At 39.0% G+C, this 24873-nt stretch overlaps 1 protein-coding gene across 4 annotated transcripts in view; it reads right to left on the reverse strand.

The window, feature by feature from the left end:
• Positions 1-11843: 11843 nt before the first annotated feature.
• Positions 11844-24873, reverse strand: part of ZCWPW2 (zinc finger CW-type and PWWP domain containing 2) — a 218258-nt gene continuing 205228 nt past the window's right edge. For 3 of the 4 annotated variants that reach the window (XR_013162874.1, XR_013162875.1, XR_013162876.1), the window contains 2 exons: positions 24048-24837; positions 11844-13005 (listed from right to left, as the gene is read on the reverse strand). Coding sequence is in view for 1 of the 4 variants with exons in the window: in XM_077129946.1 (XP_076986061.1) it covers positions 24676-24837 (162 nt within the window). In the remaining 3 variants the exon portion in view is untranslated. Of the gene's footprint in view, positions 13006-23272; positions 24838-24873 lie in introns of those variants that run through there. The other variant, XM_077129946.1, reaches the window with a different exon arrangement.

A 24873-nucleotide genomic window follows, 5' to 3' on the forward strand; every position in this document is an offset into this window, starting at 1 on the left:
ACTCTTCTTTCCTATAAACAAATTGTAATCTTTAAACCATTGTCCTCTTTCCTTTCTGATTATATTTCAATAATTATCCTTCACTCTCTCGTCTCCATGTGTGCTCATGCACACAGACACACACACAGATACACTAGCTACAGGATTCTTCTATCTTTCATTACATCTGTCTGTCTCTCTTCTTTTTTCCTCTCTTTGATTCTCTTTCTCTACATCATCCCCTATGTACCCTCTGTGAAATGTACTCTTCAGAACTAAAGCACAAATAAAATAATTAATTTATTTGCTAAGATCATGCTTATAAAAGGGAATAAGAGGGGCAAAAATCACTGAGTACCATAGAGAACACCAGCTGCAGCCCTCAGTAGAACAATGCAGGAACTCTTGTTTACATGATAATTTAAAATGTGGAATGTAAAATTTAAGTCCTGCATTATGCCTCTAGGAGGGGTGTTTACTTATTAAAGTGAGGATAAACTTGTTTACCTGAGGAGAAATGTAAGGTTGAAAACTGAAGATGTAAATTCAAACACAATTTCATTTGTTTATGATTACCAACATTATGTAATCAAGGCAGAACTCATTATTCAGCAATCTTCTGATTCCATGTCATGCGTTTGTTTCAGCAAGAGCAGGAGAAGAGGTAGTTTCCGGAATGGATTAATAGAATATTTAGGATACAGAATTTTATTATTCCATTGGGTCAGCTAAATACAGATTTCAGTCCCTTTGTCTTTATAAACATATAAAATAATGACTGAGCTTGATTCTTTCCTGCAACTTCAGTAACATTCAAGCACATTTGTGTTAATAAAAAAGATCTATCGTTTATTGGTGGGGACTAATGGCATTCATGAAGTCAGAAAACTTCAAGTAGTAGAAGTAATAAAAGGAAGATTGCAATCAGTACATTTTCTAATTCTTCACCCCAGCTATAAATACTAGCCTGCTGACTCAGCCACTTTCATGTGGTTACATAATGACATATTTACACAAACAGGTCTGTTAAAAATAGACCAATATACCATGTCCTGTTCAAATTCAGGGAAAAGGGAAAGGGAATAAGAGGAATCTGTTCTCATTTGCTAGCTGCTGGAATGCGATATACTAGAAACAGAACAGCTTTTAAAAGGGGAATTTATTAAGTTGCAAGTTTACAATTTTAAAGCCTTGAAAATGTCCAAACTAAAGCAAGGCTATAGAAATGTCCAATCTAAGGCATCCAGGGAACAATAACCTTGGTTCAAGAAGGCCAGTGATGTTCAGAGTTTCTCCCTGAACTGCAAAAGCATGTGGCAAACATGGTGACGTCTGCTAGCTTTTTCTCCAGGCTTCTTGTTTCATGAAGCACCCTCTAGGGCGTTTTCCTTCTTAGTCTCTAAACTGGCTGTGTGGGCTCTGCTGCTTCTGGTGGCACTGAAGCTTCTTCCAAAATGTTTCCTCTTCTCAAGGATTCCAGTAAACTAATCAAGATCCACTTGGAATGGGTAGAGTCATATCTCCCTCTAATCAAAGGTTAATACCCACAATTGGGAGAGTCACATCTCCATAGAGATAACCTAATCAAGTTTCAAAATACAGTACTGAATAGGGATTAAAAGAAACAGCTGCCTCTACAAAATGGATCAGGATTAAAACATGGCCTTTCTAGGGCATATAATCCTTTCAAACCCATACAGGCTCCAAGCAACTAAGAGAGATACAAATGTGAAGTTGCACTTATAAAAAAAAATCTCAATTAACTAAATAGTGAAATCTGAAGCAAATAGTGAACTCAGCCTTAACCATATTGGCCTTACCAAATGTGCCAAGCCTTTCCAGTCACATGGTCCTTGAACTTGCAATTCCATTTGCCTGGGAAACTCTTTCCCAAAATCATAAATAGTTCTCTGTTCAGCAGTTTTCTTATCAAAGACCCTAAAAAAAGTATATAAGACAGCATCTACCGTCCTTCTTTTTTTATTCTTAGCCTCATATCTTCACTGACCCAGTCAATAGCTGTATTTTTTTTACTGTCTACCTTCTCCACAAGAATTTACTTTGGCTCTTTTTGTTTACTGTTTTTCCTTAGCCCCTAGAAGAGTAGCTAGTGGGCCTTAAATAGATTTTGTTGACTTGACTTGAAGTTAATTGTGAAGCATCAGCATTCATTTATGGAGCCTAATTTTTGTCTCAATATTATGCAATTGCTGTGAGAAATGAAAGATACAGGTTTTTCTGTTCAGGGTGCTTACAATCTATTTGGTAAGACAAGCCCTTTACACATTGTGTTAGCTATTTATTGTTGTGCAACAAATTATCTCAAAACATTAGCGCTTAAAATAATAAACATTTATCGTCTTACACCATTTCTACGGCTCAGGAATCTAGCTGCAGTTTAGCTGAGTGGTTCTGGCTCAGACTTTCTCATGAGGTTGCAGGCCAGGCTTGAGGAGGGCTAGAGGATCAACTTTCAAAATAGCTCACTACCCTGGCTGGTCAGTTAGTGCTGGCTCTTGGCAGGGGGCCTCAGTTTCTCATGACATGGAGTTCTTTATTGAACTGCTTGAGAATTCTCACATCATGGGAGTTGGGTTCCCCCCAAAATAAGTTTTCTAAAAGAAAGCAAAGTGGAAACTGCAATGTCTTTCATGACCTAGCCTTGGAAGTCACACTCTGTCATGTTTACAATTTCTTAATGGTAACACAATTCAACCCTATTCAGAAGAGTATCATCTGGGAAACTGGCTACCACACTCATGAAAAAAGTAACGAAGTATACATGGCCATATAAAATGAAGTGCTAAATTGTGTCAAGATTCAAGGTTCAATCATCTTTGAGAATTTGGATTTATCTAGTTGGAAAGGCTGAATTAGATGGCAAATCTAAGACTCATTTTGTCAAGGGTGCTTGTTTCAGGTATTTACATAACACAAATTCCTTTCACTCATTTATTGAACAGATATCTATTAAGTCCTTGCTTGCTGCGCTAGGTTCAGGGATTTTGAAATCCATAAAGCCCAGATCATGACCAGGAAGTACTCATAGTCCATTGTGTGTGAGGTTACAATTATGGAACAATATCAGGTTTGAATGAATCTATGTACGTTGTGCTGTGGGGCAAGAACCAACATCCCAAAGCCAGATTTTTCTCTGGGCACTATGAACAGAGCCTACAAATACATAAGGTAAATACATATGTAGATGAAAAATAAAATAGTTTCCATGCTGTTTTTATAAGCAATTTCAGTTTAATCCAAGAAAGGTGGATCTTAGAAATTACCAGTTAAGAAATCTGACATAAAAACTTTGCTGATTATGATTATAACAGGAAGGAAAGTCACATAATATAAATAAAAGGAATCGATAAAAAGTGAGCTCATTCTCTAAACCATCCCTGCCCAAACTGGACTATAACCTCCTAGAGTTTTCAATCCCATCAGCAAACTAAAATGTTTACCTGTTCAATGACTCTTCACTAGTATTTGTCACAATGATTGGCCAAAAAGACAGCATCTACATGAAATGATCCATTATTTTTTTTTTTTAACATTTTATTGCCCTGTCTATTGCCTGATGTATTATTCTTATCACAATTACTTTCAGACACAATCCTATAGTTTTATGCTAATGCTAATTTTCATCACCCTTTAAGAAATTAGGGGAAAAAAATACCCATCTCATAGTCAGTTAGTCAATGTTCTTTAAGACTGAGATTAACCCAATGCACTGCTATAATTAACATAAAACTCAAGTAGAAACCAAAACTCAGCCTAGCAGAAAAACAGAATGCTTTTATACACCTCAGGTAGAAGATAATAAATTGGTAGACATAAAAAGCCTTAAAATTGTCCAAATTCTTTGTCTATCAATTCCTCTTCTAGGAATGACTCAGAAAAAACATGAATGTGGGCAAAGATTGAGCAACAACAATATTCATGGCAGATTGTTTATATTGTGGAAACATAGAAACAAATTAAATGTCCAACAAGAGGGTATTTTATTTTATGGATATAAATAAGAAGAAATTAAGAAATCATTAAAACCTCATGTTTTAGAACAATATTTTATGATGTGGAAATATGTTTACAATATACAATTAACAGAAAAAAGGAATGGAAACAAGTATGTGATTGGCGTTATGCCATATGTCCTTTAAAAAATATCTATTTACTTGGGGGAAAAGTCGCAAGGATTTTTTTTTTAACTATCAACAATTATTTAATTAGCAGTTGATAGGGTTGCAGGTGATCTGTATTCTTATTGAAACATTCTCTTCTTTTTCAAAGAGCACGTGTGGTGGGTGGATTGCATGAAAGGCCCATCCCAGTATTCTCATCCTATAACAGACCTCCCCACTGACTGTGGGGTGGGCTGTGTGACTTGCCTTGGCCACTGGGATGTTAGCAAACATGACAGAGCAGAGGCCTGGAGGGCACTGGCATGAAGGGGTTTGCTTGCTCTTGTGCCTCAGTCATCTCCCTGAGAACATGCCTGGGCTAGCCTACAGGAAGATGAAAGGTGCACATGAAACCAAGCCAAGTTGCCCCATTTTCCTACCAGAGATGGCCCTAGATCACTCCACAACCCCCAGGGTGCCAGGCAGGTGACTGAGCCTAGCAAGATCAACAGGGCCAGGCCTAACTGGTTTGTGAAACCAGCTGAGAACAACCAAGCCGGATGGATCCTGCAGACTCCCTCGCTAAAAGATGTGTTTTGTTGTTTGCCTCTGACATTTTGTGGTTGAATAGGTAACAGATAGTGCCTGTGTGTATGATGAGAGATTGGAGGAGCAGGAAATTAAAAGAAAAAAAATTTTAACCTTAGGTTCAAACCAAAGGTGAATGAGTATAGGACTGGTCAGACAAAGATTTTGAGCTGACTAGATTATCAAAACATTTATAGTCAATATAAAAATATGAACTGATGTTCTAACATGTGCAAGGCCCTATCCTATCATCTGGATGGAAACAGAAGCTAGAAGGAAACACAGCCCCTCCTTCCAGGAGCTCACACTGTAATAGTGGGAATCCCTCTTGATACAGATACTGCTTTCCAGTGTTATCAACAATTGTATTAATATACTATAGCACCAAAGGGCTTTGAATTGCTGAAGTTGGTTGAAAATGCATTAGCTTTACTCCAATATGATTCTGAGAGCACGCTAAAAAAAAAAAAAAAAAAAAAAAAAACTGCCTAGCCACTCGATGAACTTGAAGTAATGAGGTCTGTAAGTTGACTTGAACAGAAGAAAATGATATTAAGCTTTCATGGAGGACAAATGAAAGTATCTACCTATAACCTTTCTGACAGCCAGAGACCCTTTGCCATTTAAAACTCTGCCACTGTGGTATATTATTCCCAGGCAGCTGAGAGTTTAATAAGACTACTTCGTAGAGACACCTAACCTTCCAGTCCCTGGCTGCCTGCTGGCAACCCTAAGGCCCTTGTTGTGGAAGCTGACAATCTGAGCTAACATCAGGGCATGAATTTCCCCAGACACAGGGGCACAGGTCGACATACTAATGTCTGCCTGCTGCCTTCCCACACGTGAAAATTGCAGAATAGTCTGATTCCAAGCCAGCTACAGCACCCAACACCCTTGGATGTCTAGCCCTGGAGATTTGGGTAATGATGGCTCTTTGCTATTGCAAAATCTGGCTCCCCTGCTGCATGAAGTACTGTCCCTTTGGCATGATATACAAGGCCCTCCCTGAGCAAGGCCTAACATGCCTGCTCTCACCATTAACTCCAGATATTCCTCTCCTTATACCCTCCACTTCCTGCACTTTGCATATCTGGATTAGTTACCAGCTGCTTCTGCTTTTCTCACCCGTGTTTTGTTTGACTTACAACTTTCATCCTCCTTAGATAACCCATTCTTCTACCTTCAAAATTGACCCTTGCTACACAATATGCAATATGCTGATGCTTTACTGGGTGCTTTACACATCTTATTACTTTTACACTGTTCAACATATCCATGAGATCAGCATTATTATTACTATTATCATTATAATCACTATGATCCCCACTTTACAGATAAGGAAAATGAGACACAGAAGGCTAAAATAATTTGCCCAACATCAATATCCATTCCAACATGTCTATCTTGTTAACTATTATATTAGCATTGCCTAGTACAATGCCTGGCCTGTAGTATTGAATGAATGAATGAGATGTCTCCATGAAGCTGTACCTGCAGTCAGAAGTAACATCACTCTCTTCTGTTTTAACTTCTCCACCATTACTTAACACATTATGTCTCCTAAGACTGAATATGATTTCCAAATAACCTGCACTTTCACACAATGCCATACATTGACTCAGTAACCCTCCTTTTCTTGGAAGAAGTCAGGTTTTTATAGTGAATATTTTGTGAATAATGGTGATTTCTAGCTCTGGCACTGCCTAATAGCAGCTGCTGCTGAGAGACAGGGTTAGGGAGTCTCAAGAGAGACAGGAAGAAGGGCTGTGGACAGGAGTCGGAGGCTGATTGAACAGTCCCTTATTCTAAAGCTGCATAGCCCTGTCTCCTCACCCACCCACTGTTCTATTCCACCTACACCTGTTGTAGAGGAACTCCAGAAGCTTGTCGGTTTACCTAGAACAGTATTCCCAGAGGAGTGTCCCTTACCAACCTTCTGTCCTATGCCTCCCACATTTTGACTTCATTCACTGTGGTGGAGGAACAGGGCATGGTGGGTTGCAGGCAGGCAACTGAGCTGGAAGTGGAAATGAGGGATAGTAGTGGTCCTAGGGAGCATCTGGGATCTGATTTATTTGTTCTGGTACAAACAGAAAGTCCCCAAAGGCTAAGACCTATGGGATTTAAAGACCAGGTGTCAATGTCATTCATCTGTGTCATTCAAAAATCCCTCTTCATAATTGAAAAGGAATAAAAAGGAGGGCTTTTGAATGAGGAGAGTCTTAGTTCTGGCCTGTATTAGTTTGCTAGCTGCTGGAATGTGATACACCAGAACTGGAGCAGCTTTTATAAAAAGGAATTTAATAAGTTACAAATTTACAGCTCTAAGCCTATGGAAATTTCCAAACTAAAGCATCCAGGGAAAGATACCTTAACTCAAGAAAGACTGATGCAGATTATGTGCCACAGAAAATTTCAGCTCCAGACAAAATAAACCTTTCTTCCTTTGGTCTCAAAGAGTATGTGTGGTTCTAAAATATAGACATTGTCTATATTTTAATCTAACTCAACCTATCTGTATAGCACATTTGATCAATGGAAACACAGGGGCACAGGATAAGAAAGAGGTCCTTTAATCCTGTACACATTATTGTAATGCCTGGATACATCTTAGAGTATATTAAGCAGATAATCAAAAAGTATTGGCAAAGTCCCTTGAAGGACAGGAGAAAGAATATCGAACTATTAAATCTTAACATCAGGGAATCCCCTGATACTGTGTCAAACTTTAGGGACACCCAAATCAATAGGCCATGCCATCCATCATGAGGCTTACTCTGGTGAAGCTTATGTAGGTAGCAGAGAAGCTTAGACTACCTATCAGCATAAGATACGTGGAGAATCTCTTTTGTTGTTCAGATATGGCCTCACTCTCTCTAAACCCAACTCTGCAAGTGAAATCGTTGCCTTATTCCCTATGTGGGACATGACATCCAAGGGTGAAAGTTTCCTGGCAACATGGAAGATGACTTCCAGGGATGAATCCGGCCCTGGCACCATGGGATCAAGAATTCCATCCTGACCAAAATGGGGGAAAGAAGTGCAACTAATAAAGTATCAGGGGCAGAGAGAGTTCAAATAGAGTCGAGAGGCTACTCTGGAGGTTGCTCTTACGCAAGCTTCACTTAGACCTTACTACCTGTCATAACCTGTCAAACCGCAACCAGGACCATTCCAGCCAATCCTAAAGAACACCTAGGGCAATATATAAGATTCCACAAGGTTTCTATGCATAAGGGTAAGTTTCCAGAAATCTACAACCTCCAGATGGGTCCCTGGTCCAGATAAGTACTGAAACCTAGAGGACCCAGCCTCTCCAGAACAACAGATAGTTCTAGCTCCCTACTCCATATTAGTGACAGACCCTTCCAATATAAAAAATTTAGAATAGCCATAGCCCAAACACCCCTAAAGAGTGGGATAGAAAGATTAAAGGTGATCAAAAGTTATACAGTAAAGATAGGATTTGACAAATGAATACAAATGATGAATCATTTAATTGCTATCTTTTTTAGTCTCCAGTATCTTAGAGCAGATAGAAATAAAAACCTAAAATTGTGGAATTGCAACCCATGACAAACTCTGAAATCTGTTCTACAACTAATTGTTGTGCTATGCTTTGAAATGTATTCCTTTTTGTATATGTTATTTTTCACCAAAAAAAAGAAAGAAAAAATGTCGATTGTGATGATAAAAAAATACTTAAGCCCTCTAGCTTCCTATATTCTGAAACAGCTAGAAGGAAAAATCTAAGAGGATCATATGGTAGCCCATGGCAAACTCTGGGATCTGTCCTGTAACTATTTGTTGCAGAGTGCTTTGAAAACTATTTCTTTTTCCTTTATCTTTGCTTTGTGTATATATTATACTATACAATAAAAAAGTGGAAAAAAAAAAGAAAGACTGATGCATCTGGAGCTCTTCTGTCAACTGGAAAGGCACACTGGTCCCTTGTTAATTTCTTGCTCCTGGGCTCTGTTGTTTTCAGCTTCTGTTCCTGTGGGGATTCCTCACTGCTTCTCTGGGGCTGGCTTTCATCTTTCGGCTTCCTTTGGCTCTTTCCAGATTCTGGCTTGTTTAACATCTCATGGCAATATCTGCTGGGCTCCAAGCATCTCCAAACATCTGTGTCTCTGTTCTCCATGCATCTGCATCTGGTCAGCTCTTCTCTGAAGTTTCCATGAGCTCTAAGGCATCTGTCGTTTCTCTAGGCTCTGTTGTTTCTGTAGGCTCTGTCTGATTTGAGTTCTCTCCAAAATGTTTTCCTCTTTTAAAGGATTCCAGTAAGCTAATTAATACCCACCTAGAATGGATGGAGTCACATCTCCAGCTAATGGAAGTTAATACCCACAAGTGGGTATGTCACATCTCTCTGGAGAAAATCTAAACAAAAGATTCCAACCTATGGTACAGAATAGAGATTAAAAGAAATGGTTGCGGGCAGGCCACGGTGGCTCAGCAGGTAAAAGTGCTTGCCTGCCATGTCCAAGGACCCAGGTTCGATTCCCGGTGCCTGCCCATGTAAAAAAAAATAAAAATAAAAAAATAAGAAATGGTTGCTCCCACAAGATTGGATCAGGATTAAAGCACAGCTTTTCTAGGGTATATAATAATACTTTCAAATTGGCACAGGACTTAACTCCCTCTATGGAAAGCTGCTAGTAGCCCAGGTCTAAAGCTATTTGCTGACCTCAGACTCTGACGTGCTTTCTCACCTCTGGCAGGAAACACATGGGCCTGAAGGAAATGCATTAAGGGATTTTGTCATTATTGGCACTTTATTCTTTGGGAACAGAATCCTCTTCTGCTTTCAGACATTCACCTTTCAAATATATTTTCTTCTTTGAAGATCACCTAAATTTATGTGAATTTGTCCATTACTAGACTGTAAGCTCCAGAAGAGAGGGGCAGAGCCATAAACACATTTCTTTCCTTTCTACCCTTTTTCCTCTACAAATGGCAAGAGGTTTATTTTATAAAATTTCAAATATATCATATTCAATTACATGGCCTGATAAGGAAGCGTCAACCCTGAAATACACTAATGCTAATAAAATATTTTGGTGAGCTTCCTGGCTTTTGAATGATCTTTCAAGACTTGGCCTAAATTCTGACTTGTTAGAGGAGGGTTTCCAGAAGCATTACATGGGCTCCCTGTGAAAGGCACTCATGCATTTCCTGGACACAGAAGCTGCCACTACCCATTAATATGAAGACTTTTTCCCTTTTCCCTTTTTAACTGGATGTCTGTGAAGAAAGCAAAGTGATTTAAAGCCATTTCTAAAATTCAACAATGAAATGTCCCTTAAAAGATAGACTTTGCTGTTAACAAACCCATCAGAGAGAAGACCGTAATGCTGCTAGCAGAAGTCCCCAAAGATTAAATTTTAGAAAGAGAAAAAAAGCAACTTTGGTATTGATGCCTAATAGATGGAGTAATACAAAAGTAAGATAAAATGTATAGTCACATTTTAACTGAGTAATTATTAATTGCAATGTATTTGACTACATACTCAGTTCCCTTATGGAATCAATAGAAGATCAAATTGATTCACAAAGCATGTTCACATAAAATATTTCATTTATTCCTCACAATTTTGCTTTGTTTTAAATAGTTTCACTCCCATTTTACATATGAGGAAACTAGATGACATCAGCTTATAAGACAATACGGATGGTCATCAAGGCCATGGGATCTAAAACTAAACAGAAAAGTATTCAAATTATCACCGTCTGTTCACTGGCTATATGACTTAGACAAATTAGTAGGTGAAATCTGGACTCAAACTTAGGTTCTATAACTCAACAACCTATGATACAATCCAAAAATCTAAGGAATGATAGGGAAAAGAAGAGAGTAGAAATACATTCTTATTTTTCTTTATCAAATGAGACATTCCATCATTATGGACATATCCAATCTCCACTCTATGTGATTTTTTATAGAGACTAAAAGGGCCTCTGTGGCCCACATCCAGAAAGGATTGGGAAGGTCAGTGGGAGAGACCCTCAGACTAGCACTCTGGGTTCAACCCAGGAGGCAGGATCACCTTGAGGTCACCATGCCAAGGACTAGGTGCCACTGGACAGTTGACACCACAGTTAGTCTGTGGAACTGTTGCTGGTACCAAATGTATCAGTTAACTATTTTCACAGTAATGCTATGTAACAAACCACCCCAAACTGAGTGGCTTAAAACAACAATCTTTTATTCTCACAGATCTATCTATAGGTCTCAGTAGCTCTGCTCAGGTTTTAGTGGCTGGGGAAGCTCTGTTTCATTAAACAGGTCTGTGAGTCTGGATCTTCTCCATGGTATTCCATTCTCCCTAAACCTGAGGATTTTCTGGGGCATGTCTTTTCAAGGTAATGGCAGAGGTAGGAGAGAAAAAGCAGAAACATGCATGGTCTCTTAAGGCCTAGACTCAGAATTGGTGCCGTTAATTCCATCCCATTACATCGATCAAAGCAAGTCTCACGGCCAAGGCCAAAGTCAAAAGGCAGGAAAACATACTCTGTACAATGATGGGCCTATGACAAGTACCTGATGCAGGAAGATGCAAAGAATTTGGACCAATAATTTAATCAACTACCGGCCATATTACTCTCATTCCCCCATACGAAAAACACATTCCACTCCCTCCAAGGACACCCAAGAGTCTCACTCAGTCATGTCAGGAGGCTCAAAAATCCAGGACCTTTTGATCTACATCAGATCCAGAAGTGGTTTCTGCTGATCTAGAGACCTATGACACCAAAAACAAATTTTTACCACCCTCCCCCCATCCACTCACACACACATGTACACGATATGCAATTGGTAAAACAGGGACAGGATAGAAATAGGAAGCATGCCCATTCAAAAAGAGGAAGACTGGTCCCTAGCCATTCTGATATCCCTCTAGGTAAGTTAGCCAAGTTTCCTTGTGCTGAGGGTAGGAAACATTTCTAGATTATACTTTGGTTCTGTTTGAAGGTTGGGGTAGAGGAGCACAGCTTCCATTACTCTCTACAGCTCCAGGCTCTACTTTCTGAGATCTCTTTGTCCATCATCTTCCTCATTTGTTCTCTCGTTTGACTCATATGCACTTTTATTTTCTTTGGTGGTTATGAAGTTTTCCCAGCCTATTTCCTCCCTGTAGAAAATTGGAGGCCTTTTTTTTCTCCTCAAAAGTTTCAGTCTCTTTTAATATAGACTGGCAGTATTTTGGCAATATAGTTTGCTCAACAACTTAGTGTTTTTATGTTTGATTCTCTAGTTCATTCCATATATCAAAATCAGTTCAAGACATGCTTCTCTCTCCAGATTTAATTACTAGCACTTTGGGCATATAAGGAAGCTATGATACCATGCCTTTAAACTTTCTAGGAGGCTTGTACAGCTGAAAGATCTACCTTGCAACATTCTGTAGTGTTATACATTTGTCCTTGATTGGGTCTTGGCCTGTGGGCATGTTTTACTGTAAGCCACTTGGATTTGGTCTTTGCCCCTCCCCTATCAATTAACAATCATGCCTGATTTGATCTTTATCCTCAGATTATTCTCCTAATTTGAGAATCTTGTGGTTTTGTTTGTTTGTTTTGGGGGGGGGTGGTATTTTTCAGCTGGAGAGGCTGATGATCTGCAATAACTTTATTTTTTAACCCAGCAACTGCCAAGCTCTCTATAATCTGTTTAAACTCTACTTGCAAGTTGGCCATTTTTTGTGTGTAGCATATCTCTTTCTTGTAGTACCTTACTATATGCAGTTAAAAGCAATCAGCTTATGCTTTCAAAATTTTTCTTGGAAACCATCGTCTCTTCTGTCTATCCTTTCATTTGATTATGCTGCTGCTTACTATTTTAAGTGTTCATACCATGCAACAAACCAATAGGTGGAAAAGTCCCAGGATTTAGATTTGAGGACACTGGAAGTCCCCCTTGGACCGTAAGGCCTAATTTATCTTTCTAACCCAATTTTTATAAAACTCTGTTGAGAGGAATTAAGGACTGGCTCAGCTCAAAAGTAGTGCTTGGAATTTTTAAATGATACTATGTCTAATTCTTCCCTGGGACCCCTGTAGAAAATAGAAATGATTGATAGAGGAGGATTTGAGTATTTTTAGGATTTTTAAAACCTCACCTTTTTCCCTTGAGAGAGGCACAGCTTCAAATTCCACTGGTCTGGAAGAATCTGGAGCAGAACTTTACCATTTGTTAGTCCCAGTAATTGGTGGGGTCATGGATTGCCAGCTATTTAGTGGAGGCATTAGATGGTAAAATGGTCTGGTTCCATCATAAGCACTACACAGATCAACTCAGGTTCATGAAAGGTTCCTAGAGAAAGAGGCATTAATTATTTCCATTATGTTTACATAGACACAAGACTGATTTACAAAGTTTATCTAGGCCTATTATGAATAAATTAACTGTCTGTGGCCCATTACTCTCCATTGTAGAGACAGTAAGTTCAAGGCTGTAGCTGTTACATACTTTTGCAGGTACAAGCATGCACTTTTTTCTTTAACCCACTGGTGGCAATGAGGGACCAACCCATCAAAAGTGTTCAGCTTGTCTCTAGTAAAGATAGAGCCAAAGTGTGAAGAGTGGTAAAAGGGAAAACATTATTTTTCTGTATGATTTATCTATATACCTACAGCTTCTTTAAAATAAAAAAAGATAGACCTAAATTTCCCATTACAGGGACTACCTGCATAAATTCAACTTCAGGCATGGAATAAATGGACCAGGACTTCCTGTAACATGGGATAACAGTGCTGGCTTTGATGCTCAACCCTCCAGGATCTGCAGATCTAACTGGGGCTCAGCCTCCAGTGGATTCAGATCATACCATAAATCCATGGAGACTATAATCTAACCTAAAGAGGATCAGTCAGCCATTCCTCAACTGGACAAAGAGGGCTCTTATTACAGTATAAATCCTTGGGCAGAGGTCCTGGAAGATTGCCCTGAAACTCACATCTGAATCTTGAACTTCTGTTGGTAGGCAGAAGCAATTTCCCTATGATGTTCTTTGGACCTAGCAAGAGGCTTTAGTTATAGATGCAGTTTATTGCCCATCTCCGGAACTGCCATGTCAGTCAGCTAATAATACAACCCTTGGCTCCAGTCCCCCAGAAGCATGTGTATGACCTTTGGTTCTGCTGAAAGGAGCTTGTTAGTCCATTAGGTATAGGACAAGATGGCTATAGAGGCAGTAAGGAGAGTAATGCTCTCAGTCAATAAGTCATAAGTTACATAGTTTTTCCATGTGCCATAGACTGTTACATGCATTGATGTATGTTAAAGTATTTCTCTTCACAGCAAACTCCAGTCTACAGATGGAAAAAACTTAGGCTCTGAAAAGTTAAATAACTTTCTTCAAATCACCCAACTAATAAATGGTAGCACCAGGATCTGAAGGCAGGCATTCTGGCTCCATAGGCCTACTGCAATATACTGGTTTATATCATATGACCTGCCTCTGAACATGGGATGTTTACCAGTGGTGAGAGTTTGCCAGCCAGACATGAGTCTCACCCCTGAGGACAAAGATGCTAGTTGAATACTCCTTCACCCCTTTCCCCTGCACAATAGCTTTAGTTTTCTAGGCTGCTCAAGCAAATACCAGAAAATAAGTCAGGTTAAACAATGGGAATTGGAGGGGGCCAAGATGGCGGCTTAGTAAGGTACGCGCATCTTAGTTTCTCCTCCAGAGCAACTACTAGGTGACCAGAAATAGTGCAGAACAGCTCCCGGGGCCACAGCAGGGACCGGACACACAGCGTACCCGAGTCTGGACTGGCTGGACCGTCTGGGAGACTCCACTGTGGTGAGCTCCCCTAGCGGCGCGAGCTTCCCCGGGCCGCAGCGGCTGGCGGCCGGCGCCCCTCCCTCCCTCCTTCCCGGACTGGCTGAGAGTCTCGGAGAGGCAAGTTTCCCAAGCCGCGGTGACCGGCACCCCTCCCCCGCGGGTGGCTTCCCAGTCCGGCGGCGGGTGTCAGATCGGCGAGTTCCCCAGGCAGCAGCGGCCAGCGACTGGTGCCCCTCCCCCACAGGTGGCTTCCTGGTCCGGCGGCGAGTCTCGGATCGGCGAGTTCCCTGGGCCACAGCGGCCAGCGACCAGCACCCCTCCCCCACAGGCAGCTGCCCAGAGTGAGAGGAGGGAGTTTCCGACAGTGGCAGGGACTGGGTCCAACCAAACACCAATAGTGGCATTAATAAAGGAGCCACAACATCTTTTGCTGGTGGGACCCGCAGACAGACAAGTGCCACCTACTGGGCAGGATTAAAAAAACAGAGCCCAGAGACTTCACAGGAAAATCTTTCAACCTGCTGGGTCTCACACTTAGGGAAATCTGATTAAATGTCCAGACACCAGCAAAAAATAACAAATCAGGGGCGGGCCGCGGTGGCTCAGCGGGCAAAGTGCTTGCCTGCTATGCCGGAGGACCTCGGTTCGATTCCCGGCCCCAGCCCATGTAACAAAAAAACGGAGAAACAGAATACAATAAAACAAGAAAATGTTTAAAAATGTTTCCCTTTCTTCCTTCCTTCTATCCTTCCTTCCTTCTCTCTGTCTTTCCTTTAAAAAAAAAAAAAAAAAAAAAAAAAAAAAAAAAAAAAAAATAACAAATCACACCAGGAAAATTGAAGATATGGCCCAGTCAAAGGAACAAACCAATAGTTCAAATGAGATACAGGAGCTGAGACAACTAATTCTGAATATATGAACAGAAATGGAAAACCTCTTCAAAAACCAAATCAATAAATTGAGGGAGAACTTGAAGAAGGCAAGGGATGAACAAAAAGAACAAATGGAAAGTCTGAAAAAACAAATCACAGAACTTATAGGAATGAAAGATACAGTAGAAGAGATGAAAAAAACAATGGAAACCTACAATGGTAGATTTCAAGAGACAGAGGTTAGAATTAGTGAACTGGAGGATGGAACATCTGAAATCCAAAAAGAAACAGAAACTATAGGGAAAATAATGGAAAAATTTGAGCAGGGGATCAGGGAATTGAATGATAATATGAAGCGCACAAATATATGTGTTGTGGGTGTCCGAGGAGGGAAAAGGAGGAGAAAAACTAATGGAAGAAATTATCACTGAAAATTTCCCAACTCTTACGAAAGACCTAAAATTACAGATCCAAGAAGTGCAGCGCGCCCCAAAGAGAATAGATCCAAATAGGCGTTCTCCAAGACACTTACTAGTTAGAATGTCAGAGGTCAAAGAGAAAGAGAGGATCTTGAAAGCAGCAAGAGAAAAACAATCCATCACATACAAGGAAAACCCAATAAGACTATGTGTAGATTTCTCAGCAGAAACCATGGAGGCAAGAAGACAGTGGGATGATATATTTAAATTACTAAAAGAGAAAAACTGCCAACCAAGAATTCTATATCCAGCAAAATTGTCCTTCAAAAATGAGGGAGAAATTAAAACATTTTCAGACAAAAAGTCACTGAGAGAATTTGTGACCAAGAGACCAGCTCTGCAAGAAATACTAAAGAGAGCACTAGAGTCAGATACGAAAAGACAGAAGAGAAAGGTGTGGAGAAGAGTGTAGAAATAAATAAGCAAATTTATCTGGAAGGGCAGGGTGCCCCAAATTGCTAAAAGTATCTTGAAGAAAAAAATGAAGCTGGAGGTCTCACGCTGCCTGACTTTAAGGCATATTATGAAGCCACAGTGGTCAAAACAGCATGGTACTGGCATACCATGCTAAGGCATGGTACTGGCATACCATGCTAAGGCATAAAGATAGATATATCAACCAATGGAATCGAATAAAGTGCTCAGATATAGACCCTCTCATCTATGGACATTTGATCTTTGATAAGGCAGTCAAGCCAACTCACCTGGGACAGAACACTCTCTTCAATAAATGGTGCCTAGAGAACTGGATATCCATATGCAAAAGAATGAAAGAGGACCCGTATCTCACACCCTATACAAAAGTTAACTCAAAATGGATCAAAGATCTAAACATTAGGTCTAAGACCATAAAACAGTTAGAGGAAAATGTAGGGAGATATCTTATGAAACTTACATTGGAGGCAGTTTTATAGACCTTAAACCTAAAGCAAGAACACTGAAGAAATAAATAAAATAAATGGGAGCTCCTCAAAATTAAATACTTTTGTGCATCAAAGAACTTCATCAAGAAAGTAGAAAGACAGCCTACACAATGGGAGACAATATTTGGAAATGACATATCAGATAAAGGTCTAGTATCCAGAATTTATAAAGAGATTGTTCATCTCAACAACAAAAAGACAGCCAATCTAATTACAAAATGGGAAGAAGACTTGAACAGACACCTCTCAGAAGAGGAAATACAAATGGCCAAAAGGCACATGAAGAGATGCTCAATGTCCCTGGCCATTAGAGAAATGCAAATCAAAACCACAATGAGATATCATCTCACACCCACCAGAATGGCCATTATCAACAAAACAGAAAATGACAAGTGCTGGAGAGGATGTGGAGAAAGAGGCACACTTATCCACTGTTGGTGGGAATGTCAAATGGTGCAACCACTGTGGAAGGCAGTTTGGCGGTTCCTCAAAAAGCTGAATATAGAATTGCCACACGACCCAGCAATACCATTGCTAGGTATCTACTCAGAGGACTTAAGGGCAAAGACACAAATGGACATTTGCACACCAATGTTTATAGCAGCATTATTTACAATTGCAAAGAGATGGAAACAGCCAAAATGTCCATCAACAGACGAGTGGCTAAACAAACTGTGGTATATACATACGATGGAATATTATGCAGCTTTAAGACAGAATAAACTTATGAAGCATGTAATAACATGGATGGACCTAGAGAACATTATGCTGAGTTAGACTAGCCAAAAACTAAAGGACAAATACTGTATGGTCCCACTGATGTGAACCGACATTAGAGAATAAATTGGAATATGTCATTGGTAACAGAGACCATCAGGAGATAGAAATAGGGTAAGATAATGGGTAATTGGAGCTGAAGGGATACAGACTGTGCAACAAGACTGGATACAAAAACTCAGAAATGGATAGCACAATACTACCTAATTGTAATGTAATTATGTTAAAACACTGAATGAAGCTGCATCTGAGGTATAGTTTTTTAATTTTTTTAATTTTTAATTTTTTTTATTTTTTTCTCTCTATTATCGTTTTATTTCTTTTTCTGTTGTCTTTCTATTTCTTTTTCTAAATCGATGCAACTGTACTAAGAAACGATGAATATGCATCTATGTGATGATATTAAGAATTACTGATTGTATATGTAGAATGGAATGATTTCTAAATGTTGTGTTAGTTAATTTTTTTAATTAATAAAAAAAAAAAAAAGTCAGAAGGAGCTCACTAGTCCAGATCTGACACATTATTATTGGTCATTCGGATTTGAAGAAAGAAAATGCCTCACGGGAGGCCATTTGAAACCAGGAGAGATTTGAGCAGAAATTGTCATATGTCTTCCAATGTGGCAGAGAAACCCCTTGGAAATGTTCATTTCTAACTTAATGAATCCCCCTTATAAAAGCCAGTCCATTCTTACCATGTTGCATTCTGGCAGCTTTAACAGAAAAAAACGCAGATTTTGGTTTCAAAGAAGTGTGTTGCTGATGAATTTGCAAATATCAAATATATTGGAGTGGCTTTGTTTCTGTTGAGAGCTTCAATGGCATAAAATGTTTATAGCTACAAGTTATAAATGTACTGTAAACTGTATATAATGATACAAAGTGCCAACAAAAAGATAAAGAATGCATAATCACTTTGGCTCAGTTAATTCCAATGATTTCAACAATTGATCCATTTTAAAAATGGCTGAGTCAATTTTCATTATTTTAGAATAGTAAATTATTTTCCTGCAATCAAAGTAACTTGTTGCATTTTCAATGTGCAAGTCTGTGCATGCTTGCTCTTGATCTTAATAGTTTCTACAAATATTTGAAGGCAGTTTTCTTCAAACATAAATACAAAGCCTGCCATTTGTCCCCAAACTGTAAAAGGTATAAAGCTTTTAAAATATGAATCTTAAAAGAAATCAACTGTTAATTGTTGACTTCTACTTTTGAATCCTAGAATCTCTTTCTGTTCAATGTAAATCTGGTTGGAACTATAAACATTCAAACCATATGTTAGAGCTATCAATAAATACTGCGTTTCACCTTAAAAAAACAAAAACAAAAACAAAAACAAAAACACCCAAATGAAAAGAGGGTCCTCCGTGTTAATTTTACCTCAAAAAAAAAAATTAAAAAAATAAAAAAAAACAATGGGAATTTATGTTTATGGTTTTGAGGCCAAAAGAAATTCTAAATCAAGGCATCATCAAGGTGATGCTTTCTCCCAAAAGACTGTGGCATTCTGGGGTTGGCTGCTGGTGATTCTTGATCCTTAGCTTATCACATGTGAATGTATATAGTGGCCTCTTTCAGATTTCATTGATTTTAGCTTTCTACTTCCTAGTTCTCTCTCTCTCTCTCTAAATTTTATCCTATTTATAAAGGATACCAGTAGTAGGATTAAGACCCATCTTGATTGAATTGGACCATACCTTAACTGAAGAAACCTCATCAGAATGTCCTACTTACAATGAATTTGTACCCATAGCAATGGGTTAGATTTAAGAAAATGTTTTTTTTTTTCCCTGGGGTACATATAATTTTAAACCACAACATTCTATCTTGAATTCGAAAAAGTACATTCTCACACAGAGAATGTCCCAGCCTCTATTTGGGGGGTAGACTGGAGTTTTCCTCTACAAATAGAATAATCTTGAGCTGCTCAAGTGTACAAAGATTTCAGTGAAAATTCCAGACTTCCATATCTCAGATTATGGGTTGATAACTTCAGTTTAGAACTTTCAGTATCTTGCCTGTAGAACCTGACTTGGATGAGCCCTTAACTGTACTCTTAGAGGAATTAGCTGCAAATGATCTAACTGGTCTACTAGGTGGGGGTTTTATATTAAACATCTGAATTGTGGATAAAGTCTTTCACATGTAGCTATAATCCTTTTTTTTTAATTGTTGATTCTGAATAGTAACAAGAGATGGGATCAATTCTTGAGACATCTTATAGGCTGTGAACATAAAATCATACTACCAAGAAAGAGGAAGGGTATGGTTTTCTGAAATGCTGTGTCCAGAGGATATGCATTGACTGCATATCTTAGCAGTTGCTAAGCCCTAACTCTTTTATAACACTTGGAATTTAAATATGTTGAGAGGCCATTCCTAGTCACTCTGGTTCTCAGAGTGGTATTGAAACTCAGACTTTATCAAAGGATGAATAGCTTAGAATCTCTGCTGAACTCATAGAGCTAGGCTCAAACTTGATTTTTGTGTCGTTTCTAATCTCCATGTGTTCCTACCACAGTGAACAGCATTGTAAACTCCAGAAACCTCATGTAGCCCTTGATTCCTCCTCTGTCTCACTCCCACATTCAATCTCCAAATCTTAAAAATCTACTGATTTCAATACAGCTTGAATTTATCTACTTCTCTCCACCACAGCATCTCCATAATACAAGTTCTCATGATCTCACAAGTGAAGTCATAAAATTGTCTCCTAATGCTCTGCACCAGTCAGGGTTCTCTAGAGAAACAGAACCAACAGGAGATAATCTGTAAAAACGTGATTTTATAAAACTGTCTCACGCAACTGTGGGGACATAAGAGTCCAAAATCTGTAGGGCAGGCTGCAAGTTGGCAGCTCCAATGAAGGTCTTCAATGAACTTCCCAGGAGAGGCTGGCTGGTTGAAGCTGAAAGATAGATTCTCTTTTCTGAATTCTCCTCAAAAGCCTTTGGGTGATTAGATTAAGCAGAAATCATTGCAGAAGTCACTCCCCTTAGCTGACTGCAGATGTAATCAGCTGTGGATGCAACCAACATGCTCATGATTTAAGTCCAAGAAATGTCCTCACAGCAATAGATGGGCCAGTGCTTGCTTGACTAGACAACTGGGCACCATCACCTGGCCAAGTTGACACATGAACCTATCACACAGTCCACCCTTCATCAACTTGGTAGCTGTATACATCATCTTAAACCATACTTAATCTTTAAATAGAAAATAACAGGCACATTTTTTTTCTTGCCTAACAATAATCACCTGTTCTGCATACAACTGGAAACACACTAAATCTCTCCAGAATAGAGTGCAAGTCCTTGAGTTACATTCACACTTAAGCCTGATATTCTGCAACTTATATAACTATAACATGAACAATACAACTTATGTCATATGATAAAAGTGATAAAATAGAGAGGAAAACAAAGATATCTGTTTTATATACAAATACATAAATGCTCATTACAAAGAAAGGGTAAAAATATTCATACCATTACTGCCCTCATTTCTGTAACTGGTCATGTGGTAGTAGTTCATATTTATCACTACCTTCTTCCACTACCCATTCCTTGTCCCTTTACGCTCAACAAGCACCTGGCCATAGTACTTTGCCTAGTGGGGTGACCTAAGCCTTCATTACTGAAGTTTCTGAGCCATTCATTGGTAGTCCTGCCTGGACTGGTTGTTGCAATTTTCCATTTACTTGAATCACAGAGCATGGTAGTACTAAGAGATGTCCTAGGGCATCTCCTGTATTCCAGGAACACTCTTCTTTACCTCCATTCTGTAGTTGTAGTTCTATTTCCCCTTGACTGTCAGGATCAGTCACCCAAGCCAGTAAAGTAATTCCCTTCTTTGTCTGTTGATCCAGGGGCATGAGTAGCCCAAATCACCAGGTGGCAGTCTCAGCTTCCAGTTCAATGGAATCATTATTGTGTGTTCTGGTAGAAGCACTCCTTCTTCTGAAACTAAAATCTGTAGACCAGCAGAGTTCAAGGCTGCATGGATAGGAAGCAAAAATGGGGTGTCACTCCCATTTCCATCCCTTGACTCCAGGACCTGTGAATCCTGGCTATAGGAGTAACAGCACCATAGAGTAGATGTCAATACACAGCCTACACAACCTCCTGGAGAACAGGACACTAGTTGGCACCATAATTGGATCTTCAAAAGGCCATTCCACTGTTCTATCAACCCAGCTGCTTCAGGATGGTGGCTAACGCTGCTGAAATGCAATATACCCGAAACAGAATGGTTTTTAAAAAGGGAATTTATTAAGTTGCAAGTTCAGTTTTAAGGCTTTGAAAATGTTCAAATTAAGGCACCAACAAGAGGTTAACTTCACTCTAGAAGGGCCAATACTGTCTGGAACACTTCTGTCAGCTGGGAAGGCACGTGGCTGGCATCTGCTGGGGTCTCTGGCTTCTGGACACCTCTCTCAGCTGGGAAGGCACATGGCAATGTCTGCTAGCTTTCTCTCTTCATTTCATAAGGTTTCCCCGGAGGCATTTTTCTTCTGCATCTCCAAAGATCTCTGGCTATGTGGGCTCTCTGGGCACTAAAGCTTTTTCCAAAATGGTTCCCTCTTAAAGGACCCCAGTGAGCAAACCCATTTTGAACAGGTAGATACGCATCGCCATGGAAATCAACCAATCAAAAGTTACCACCCAGTTTGGTGGGTTACATCTCCATAGAAACAATCCAAAAGATCCCACCCAGCAATATTGAATGAGGACTAAAGAACATGGGTTTTCTGGAGCACACAAGTTTCTAACTGACACATGGTCTCTCTACCTATATACCTACCCCTTCCATATCATGAGGTTTAGGGGCATGATGTCCTTGCCATCTGGAAAATCCACACAATTTTTTTTCCAGGGTATTAGAAAAAAAAATATTTTTTTTTCCTAATAAAAATTTCTAAATTGGCAGACACTGCCTCTCCTGTTACTTTTACACTGCATAGGTGAAACCTTTTCTTAAACATTTCAATCTGGCCTTTACTGGGCTGAAATTGAAGGGGTAGACCCTTCTCCTTCATTTTCCTTAAGGGAATTATATAAGGACGTAGCCTCTTCTCCTATGAGTCCAGAGTCTACCAGAATGCCTGTTTTTATAACAATCCTGCACCCAAAAGAATATTGTCCTTTCTATATGTGAGAGATGTAGATCTTATGGTTTATGCAAATGCTTTGCAATTGTTGGTACAGATGTAGCAAAGGTCTCAAGGATTTTGTTTTCTTTTTTCTTGGCATGCATTAAGGTTGACTAATGCTGCAATGTTGGCCAGCCACAGCAGCTGTTTTGCCTGAACAAACCATAATCTAACAACTCTACTTTTTCTTTTAATTTCTTCACTTTCCTCTGTTTCCTGGGAGCACTTTCAACTAGGAACACTACACTTGTGACCCATGATTTTAATAGTTTATGGCATTTAAATGACACAAGACTGTGTGATCACTGTGAGATGTCACATGAGAAATTACTGTATATACACTTGAAATTCCCAAACCAGTGTGTAGAACTGAAGTTCTTTTACTATAAATTTAATATTAAGAAGAAAAAATTATGTAACTGTTCATTTAGATTACTAAACACTAAAATACATACTGTACAGTTACTATTACACATAACAGTACATACATTTTATGTATTTATGAGTTACTAAACTTTTTAGGATATCGCTACATCTCTAGCCTTTGTGTGTCAGCTGCTGGCTTACACATGTAGTCTGTGGCTTCTGCAAAACTCCCCTCAAATTTCCATTTAGTTTCTTATGCCAACCACAATATGTGGAAATCGTGATGTTGAAGTCACAATGCGGATGGGATAACTGGACAGTGTTACTTACCTCTCACACCATTCTCCACACTGCTGCTGGTATGATCTTTCTGAAGTATAAAAGGGATTTCACTGCTTAAAACTCTTCAGTTAGTTCCTATTATTTTCAGGGTACATTATGAGTTCTTGAGCCTGTATCATAGCACTCCCCTATCTGTGGTGGCCTACCTTCTTACCATCACCCATCACTCCAGCTAATTCAACTAGCAGCAGTCCCAGATGCAATCTTGCTATTTTTTCCTCTCCTCAAACTTTGATTTTTGCATTTATGTACTCGAATGCCCTTTTCCTTGCCCTCAGAGAGACAGACAGGCACAAAGAGAGAGCCAGAGCTGGAACTAAAGATGGGAATGTATGCACACATATTTTGATGTTTATAGAACAAGATCTGAAAGGATATCCACTAATTACTGTTCATGGTAGTCCCTAAGGAATGGGGTCTCTGGTGGGAAGGTGAGGCAGCAGCATTGCATGATGTACTTGTTCCTTTCCTATACTGTCTGGATTTTTATAGGGAATGTGAATAACTTCTCTTTATAATTTTTTTTTTGCATGGGCAGGTACTGGGAATCAAACCCAGGTCTCTGGCATGGCAGGCGAGAACTCTGCCTGCTAAACCACCGTGGTCTGCCCACTCTCTATAATTTTAAATTACATTTTCTCATCCTTACCATGAGACATACTGATTCAGTGGGAGAAGGGCTCAGGATTCTGATCTTCCAAAGTCTCCCAGAGGCCCTGTTAATCAGTCAATTTGGGAAACTATGGTTGAAATGATTGTTTCTAACATAATGATGTAAGTCATATTTTTAGTTTTTAAGAAAAGCTCCAACTATTATATGACCATTTTTATTATTTTCTTTTATTTTATAATAGTTTAATTCCACTACAAATACACATTCTCTAAGAATATTAGATTTGAATTATCTCTAAGAATTATAATAGCTTTGGCAATCATTTTGCCAGTTAGACATATTTGAATAAAGTATCTAATCATTGTAAAACCTGTGTTTGAGCAGTAAGTTTCATAAACCATTTTAAAATTAAGACAAACAAGAAAAAAATCTACAGATACAAATATCAGGGTTTCTTAAATTCTAAATATTTAACACTAACTTAAATACCATTTGATTGGCTGTCAAAACTATGAATATTCTCAAAATATCAAGTAGAAAGTTATTACAAATATCAATTTCGCTATAGTGTTCACCTACATTAGTTAACATTTTCAAGTTTTTTATTTCAGGAAATAAAAAGATGCAAAAGTTTTTAGGATTAATTTTTGAAAATCTTAATACTCTAAAATTCAGACATCAAAGCATCTATTTCTTTAAACTTAATAGTTATATTCTCAATACATTCTCCAGCTTTTAGTTTTATTCCATCAATTACAAGATAGTCCTCCTCACAGTGGTCTTCAAATGGATTGCCTGCAGGTGCTTCAGGGCTGCATTTAGACAACTGTAACAATAACCATACAATTCATCAGAACAACAA

The sequence above is a fragment of the Tamandua tetradactyla genome, chromosome 15 (assembly GCF_023851605.1).
Source record: "Tamandua tetradactyla isolate mTamTet1 chromosome 15, mTamTet1.pri, whole genome shotgun sequence".
Classification (NCBI taxonomy): domain Eukaryota; kingdom Metazoa; phylum Chordata; class Mammalia; order Pilosa; family Myrmecophagidae; genus Tamandua; species Tamandua tetradactyla.